This window comes from Lipophrys pholis (assembly GCF_963383615.2).
Source record: "Lipophrys pholis genome assembly, chromosome: 3".
Lineage (NCBI taxonomy): Eukaryota > Metazoa > Chordata > Actinopteri > Blenniiformes > Blenniidae > Lipophrys > Lipophrys pholis.
Genome location: NC_137627.1, coordinates 36,915,488 through 36,922,987, shown reverse-complemented (window position 1 = coordinate 36,922,987; position 7,500 = coordinate 36,915,488). Strand labels below are relative to the sequence as shown.

At 49.7% G+C, this 7,500-nt stretch overlaps 1 protein-coding gene across 1 annotated transcript; it reads left to right on the top strand.

The window, feature by feature from the left end:
* Positions 1 to 4,044: 4,044 nt before the first annotated feature.
* LOC308107763 (olfactory receptor 11A1-like) lies at positions 4,045 to 4,977 on the top strand (the record flags this gene model as incomplete). The annotated part of the gene is made up of 1 exon (XM_080460254.1): positions 4,045 to 4,977. One exon carries the CDS (start codon positions 4,045 to 4,047, stop codon positions 4,975 to 4,977), a length of 933 nt encoding a protein of 310 aa, XP_080316380.1.
* Positions 4,978 to 7,500: the final 2,523 nt, after the last annotated feature.

The following is a 7,500-nucleotide window of genomic DNA, read 5'->3' as shown; positions in this document are numbered from 1 at the left end:
ATGGATGGATTATGGTGAGATGGATGGATTAATGGTTGGATGGATGATGGATGGATGGATGGATGGATGGACAGATGATTGATGGATGAATGGATCGGTGGATGGAGGGATGGTTGGTTGTTTGGATGGATGGATGGAAGGATGGATAGATGGATTATAGATGGATGGATGGATGGATTATAGATGGGTATATGATGGTTGGATGGCTGGTTGGATTATAGATGGATGGCTGGTTGGATTATAGATGGATGGATGGATTTGATTTTGATTTGATTTGAAGTTCGAAAACAACACAAACAAACAAACAAAACCTTGTATACAGGGAACTTGCATAAGTATTTCCTCGTACTCCCACACAGTAACTTAGATAAGGTAGTATCAGTGAGTGGTACAGAGTATAAGGTAGTATCAGTGAGTGGTACAGAGAATAAGGTAGTATCAGTGAGTGGTACAGAGAATAAGGTAGTATCAGTGAGTGGTACAGAGAATAAGGTAGTATCAGTGAGTGGTACAGAGTATAAGGTAGTATCAGTGAGTGGTACAGAGTATAAGGTAGTATCAGTGAGTGGTACAGAGTATGTAGAGAGTCCAGCTTTGGCCAGGACTGAGATATTTCTGGGTATTTAGTTTTCGATGGATGGATGGATGGATGGATGGATGGATGGATGGATGGATGGATGGATGGATGGATGACAGATGAGATTGAAAGAGATTGAATCTGGAGCTGAAGGACACATGACTGCCAGGGGTCTATATACAACTCGTTTTCTGTTATGGAGGTAATCCACAGAGATATCTTGGTATGTTAATCTAGGTAACAGAGATATCCTGGTATGTTAATCCAGGTCACAGAGATATCCTGGTATGTTAATCCAGGTAACAGAGATATCCTGGTATGTTAATGTTAATCCACATTGTTCCTGGTTTATCTTAGGTTGGACTATCAGAGTCTCCCTCTTGGACCCACCTGGACTTTCACAGGAGGATGAGGATGGTCACCCCTGATAACTGGCTCACACTCTCCAATCCCACTTTTAGAAGACTGGGACCACCAGCCGGTCTGCCAGTCGGATGGTCCAGTACCCAAAGTCCTGTCACCAGTCATTCCTCCAGACCACAAGTCCTTCCTCCAGGTCACTAGTCGTTCCTCTAGGTCACTAGTCATTCCTCCAGGACACCAGTTGTTCCTCCTGGTCACCAGTCGTTCCTCCAGGTCACTAGTTGTTCCTCCAGACCACCAGTCATTCCTTCTGGTCACCAGTCGTTCCTCCAGGTCACTAGTTGTTCCTCCAGACCACCAGTCGTTCCTCCAGACCACCAGTCGTTCCTCCAGGACACCAGTTGTTCCTCCTGGTCACCAGTCATTCCTCCAGGTCACTAGTCGTTCCTCTAGGTCACTAGTCGTTCCTCCAGACCACCAGTCGGTCCTCCAGGTCACTAGTCGTTCCTCCAGGTCACTAGTTGTTCCTCCAGACCACCAGTCGTTCCTCCAGACCACCAGTCGTTCCTCCAGGACACCAGTTGTTCCTCCTGGTCACCAGTCATTCCTCCAGGTCACTAGTCGTTCCTCTAGGTCACTAGTCGTTCCTCTAGGTCACTAGTTGTTCCTCCAGACCACCAGTCGGTCCTCCAGGTCACTAGTCGTTCCTCTAGGTCACTAGTCGTTCCTCAAGACCACCCGTCGTTCCTCCAGACCACCAGTCGTTCCTCCAGGTCACTAGTCGTTCCTCTAGGTCACTAGTCGTTCCTCCAGGACACCAGTTGTTCCTCCTGGTCACCAGTCGTTCCTCCAGGTCACTAGTCGTTCCTCCAGACCACCAGTCGTTCCTCCAGGTCACTAGTCGTTCCTCCAGACCACCAGTCATTCCTCCAGGTCACCAGTCGTTCCTCCAGGACACCAGTTGTTCCTCCTGGTCACCAGTCGTTCCTCCAGGTCACTAGTCGTTCCTCCAGACCACCAGTCGTTCCTCCAGGTCACTAGTTGTTCTCTCAGGTCACCAGTCGTTCCTCCAGGTCACCAGTCGTTCCTCCAGGTCACTAGTCGTTCCTCCAGACCACCAGTCATTCCTCCAGGTCACCAGTCATTCCTCCAGGTCACCAGTCGTTCCTCCAGGTCACTAGTCGTTCCTCCAGGACCAGGACCAGGACCAGGACCAGGACCAGCAACAAAACAGGACCAGGAAAAGGAACAGGAACAGGATCAGGACCAGGACCAGGACCAGGACCAGGACCAGGACCAGGACCAGGACCAGGACCAGGACCAGGACCAGCAACAAAACAGGACCAGGAAAAGGAACAGGAACAGGATCAGGACCAGGACCAGGACCAGGACCAGGACCAGGCGTAGAGACAATGACTGCCCACAGAGGAGATGATGTGATTGGAGACAGGTCTTCTCTAGATGGTTGTTGCGAGTTGGAGGCGGAGCTTCCATCTTGTGTTGCTGATAAAAGGCAGCAGAGTCAGAGGGGTGTCAATCTGAAGAATGTGTGTGAGTGTGTGTGTGTGTGTGTGAGAAAGACAGAGAGAGAGAGAGAGAGAGAGAGAGAGAGAGAGAGAGAGAGAGAGAGAGAGAGAGAGAGAGAGAGAGAGAGAGAGAGAGAGAGAGAGTGAGAGAGTGAGAGTGAGCTGGGCTCAACAGGAAGTGATGACAGACTGACTTCACATCTCATGACTCTGTAACTTCTTCTGTTGTGTTCAGCAGAGCCTTGAAACACTGAAACCTGCTCACCCTCTCACCCTCACTCTCACCCGCTCACCCTCTCACCCTCACTCTCACCTGCTCACCCTCTCACCTGCTCACCCTCACGCTCACCTCCTCACCCTCACTCTCACCTGCTCACCCTCTCACCCTCACTCTCACCCACTCACCCTCCTCACCCTCACTCTCACCCGCTCACCCTCTCACCCTCACTCTCACCTGCTCACCCTCTCCAGACTTTACTTCAACACTTTCATCAACCGTTTGAAAGGAAAATCTGGTTTCATTTGTTCACATTTAAACGTCTGCGTCAATTCAGAGACCCAGGTGTGTTTATACAGTCCAGGTGTGTTTATACAGTCCAGGTGTGTTTATACAGTCCAGGTGTGTTTATACAGTCCAGGTGTGTTTATAGAGTCCAGGTGTGTTTATACAGTCCAGGTGTGTTTATACAGTCCAGGTGTGTTTATAGAGTCCAGGTGTGTTTATAGAGTCCAGGTGTGTTTATACAGTCCAGGTGTGTTTAGATAGTCCAGGTGTGTTTATACAGTCCAGGTGTGTTTATACAGTCCAGGTGTGTTTAGATAGTCCAGGTGTGTTTATACAGTCCAGGTGTGTTTATAGAGTCCAGGTGTGTGTTTATACAGTCCAGGTGTGTTTATACAGTCCAGGTGTGTTTAGATAGTCCAGGTGTGTTTATACAGTCCAGGTGTGTTTAGATAGTCCAGGTGTGTTTATACAGTCCAGGTGTGTTTAGATAGTCCAGGTGTGTTTATACAGTCCAGGTGTGTTTATACAGTCCAGGTGTGTTTATAGAGTCCAGGTGTGTTTATACAGTCCAGGTGTGTTTATACAGTCCAGGTGTGTTTAGATAGTCCAGGTGTGTTTATACAGTCCAGGTGTGTTTATACAGTCCAGGTGTGTTTAGATAGTCCAGGTGTGTTTATACAGTCCAGGTGTGTTTATACAGTCCAGGTGTGTTTAGATAGTCCAGGTGTGTTTATAGAGTCCAGGTGTGTTTATAGAGTCCAGGTGTGTTTATACAGTCCAGGTGTGTTTATAGAGTCCAGGTGTGTTTATACAGTCCAGGTGTGTTTAGATAGTCCAGGTGTGTTTATAGAGTCCAGGTGTGTTTAGATAGTCCAGGTGTGTTTATACAGTCCAGGTGTGTTTAGATAGTCCAGGTGTGTTTATACAGTCCAGGTGTGTTTATACAGTCCAGGTGTGTTTAGATAGTCCAGGTGTGTTTATACAGTCCAGGTGTGTTTATACAGTCCAGGTGTGTTTATACAGTCCAGGTTTGAAGTTAAAGGTTAAAAGTGAAGGGTCTGGGGTGAGTGAGGATGATGATGAATGCCTCTCATGGTTCCTTCTTCATCCTCGGCGCCTACGGCGACACCGGCCTGTTGAAGTACTTTTACTTTGTGGTCGTTGCAACTCTGTACTTTACTATCATTGGAGCCAACGTGCTGCTGATCGTGGTGATCTGCGTGAACAGGACCCTGCATGAGCCCATGTACCTGTTCCTGTGCAGCCTGTTTGTCAACGAGCTGTACGGCAGCAGCGGCCTGTTCCCGCTCATCCTGGTCCACATCCTGTCCGACTCTCCCGCCGTGTCGGCGCCGCTCTGCTTCCTGCAGATCTTCGTCATCTACACGTACGCCAGCATCCAGTTCAGTAACCTGGCCGCCATGTCGTACGACCGCTACCTGGCGATTGTTCACCCGCTGCAGTACCGCCGCCGCATGACGGCGAGGAAGGTGGCGCTGCTGGTGGCTCTGACCTGGTTGTACCCGGCCGTCGCCATCGGCGTTCTGATCTCTCTCAGTTCGTCTCTGCAGCTCTGCGGAAACATCATCCACAAGGTGTACTGCGACAACTACTCCATCGTGAAGCTGGCCTGCTCCGACACCACCGTCAACAACGTGTACGGCGTCAGCTACACGGCGGCGACCGTGGGCCTGGTTCTGTCCATCGTCTACTCCTACGCCAGGATCCTGCAGGTCTGTTTCAGCGGGTCTAGGCAGAGCCGACAGAAGGCCGTCAGCACCTGCACGCCTCACCTGGCCTCGCTCGTCAACTTCTCCTGCGGCTGCTTCTTCGAGATCGTGCAGAACAGGTTCGACATGCGACACGTGTCCACCGCCGTGCGCGTCATCCTGTCGCTCTACTGGCTCACCTGCCAGCCGCTCTTCAACCCGGCGCTCTACGGACTCAACCTGAGCCAGATCAGAACTGCCTGCAGACGGCTGCTGCAGAGGAACCCTGAACACTGACCCTGCTGACCCCTGAGTCGGCGGGCAGAGTGGAAGGTCTCACCTCGCAGCAGAAACAAAGGAAAACCTGAAGTCTTCATCTCCATTTTTACAGAAATCAAAGTTCAGAAACATGAAATTATGATTCCCAGGAGCTCAATAAAACAAACTTTATCACAGAGCCTAACCTCCCTTCAGTCTCTCTCTGTGTCTGTCTCAGGGTTTTGACACCCAAAAGAACCAGGTTCTAGTTCAGGATCTAGTTCAGGATCTAGTTCAGGTTCTAGTTGAGGTTCTAGTTGAGGTGCTACTTGAGATTCTAGTTCAGGTTCTAGTTCAGTTCTTAAATGAACACCACTAAAGAACCGGTTCTTTTTCCAGCGTTCACGGCGCCAGTAGAACCACCTCATCACGTCACTGGTTCCACCAACGTAGCGCCGGCTGGATCCAGGAACCAGGAGACGGACTGTCCCAGTGGTTTGGTCCGGGTCGCTCCATCTAGTCTGACCTGAACCTCAGGAAGACATTGAGTCTCCTCGTCGCTCTATTGATGGTTCTTGGACGTTCCATAGTGACTTTCTGCTCCTTTCACTTTATTTCTGGACGTGTCTGAATCAAAAGCTTCAACATGGAGGAATGGAGGTGTAGAATGATAGAACTGCTCTCCAGCCGTTTCCATGGTAACCTAGGTAACCACTCTGATTAAAGTTCTCTTTCACATGAAGCCATTAAAAGACTCATTTTAGCTCTAAAAACTCCAACTTTGATTTCCAGTAGTTTGTAGTTTGTTTAGTAGTTCCTGAGGAACCAGAAGTCTGGCTTCATTAGAAAGAAGTTCTGTGGAGCGTCTCATAGCGGAGCGCCCCCTGCTGCCTCATGCAGACCTCAGCCTGCGGTCAGAACGCCAAACAAGACCTGGAGGTGAACTTAGTCACAATGATGTCACCATGAAAAGCCTGAAAAGAACTGGTTCTAGGTTCTAGGTTCTAGATCCTAAATCTTTTCCTCCTCGTAGGTAGAGATAACTCCGCCCCCAGCTGATGACGTGTCAGATCCCGCTCTAGCTCCCCTCTGGCCCCGGTCTGGCCGCCCTCTGGCCCCCCTCTTGCCCCCCTCTGGCCCCCCTCTGGCCCCAGTCTGGCCCCCCTGTGGCCCTGCTCTGGCCCCCCTCTGGCTCCGCTCTGGCCCAGCAACGATGTAGGGCCAGCATAGCACCAGTTTAGCCCCTGATAGGCTTTGGTGGTGAAAAGACAAAGAACTGGTGCTAAATCTGGTCCTGCACCAGAACTAGAACCTGGTTCTTTCTGCTGGAAAAGACCCCTGACAATGTTTCCATGGAAACGGCAGAAACAGTAAAAAGCATGTAGAGGGTGGGGGGGGGGGGGGGGGGGGGGTGATATGTGGTCAATCCAGTTTCTCCACCTTTTACATTTTCCTGATTCAAGAGGAAGTGAGAAAGTCTGCCGCTCCAGACGATCGACGCATCTATCCGACTCTCTATCCGATCCTCTATCCGACCCTCTATCCGACCCTCTAGCCGACGCTCTATCCGACCCTCCTTCTTGCTGACGCCAGTCTTTCCTGCCACCAGCTTTATTTGACATAAATAATTGTCAGCTGTACTTGTTATTCCCTCGCTCACTTTTCCAAGGTACATATCCTCAAACGAAATATCTTCTCCATATTTTTAAGTCATGCCAACATGATATAAAATACTGGCCATCCCAGAATGTGTGGAAATGAGTAGCTTTATTTTCACCACATCGTCTCCACAATCTGGGATCTTGAGATTTCTGCTGCACTGCTGAAACAAAATGTCTCCCTGTGGTCTGCCATCTGTATTTCCTCCATGAGAGAGAGCATGTTGTTTCCACAAATCATCTTCCATTCCTCCTCTGACATCATCCTTCCATTCCTCCTCTGACATCATCCTTCCATTCCTCCTCTGACATCATCCTTCCATTCCTCCTCTGACATCATCCTTCCATTCCTCCTCTGACATCATCCTTCCATTCCTCCTCTGACATCATCCTTCCATTCCTCCTCTGACATCATCCTTCCATTCCTCCTCTGACATCATCCTTCCATTCCTCCAACTTTTCTTTTCTATATGTCAGATTGGAACCTTTTACATTTTCTATTGCTTTATACATTTTGTGATTCATTTCTTGCCTGAGTCTGATTCAAATGCTGAAATAAAAACCTTCATGATTCTACGTTGTCAAACTTTACTTTTCTCTTTCCCCTGTGGGGTTACGGCCACTCCCATAACGGAACCAGAAGCACAAGCAGAGCTCCACATGTTCAGGTCAGACCGTTCCTCCCAAACACCCCCTTCTAGACCACCAGTCCTTCCTCCAGACCACCAGTCCTTTCTCCAGACCACCAGTCCTTCCTCCAGATCACTAGTCCTTCCTCCAGATCACCAGTCCTTCCTCTAGACCACCAGTCCTTCCTCTAGACCACCAGTCCTTCCTCCAGACCACCAGTCCTTCCTCCAGATCACCAGTCCTTCCTCCAGACCACCAGTCCTTCCTCCAGATC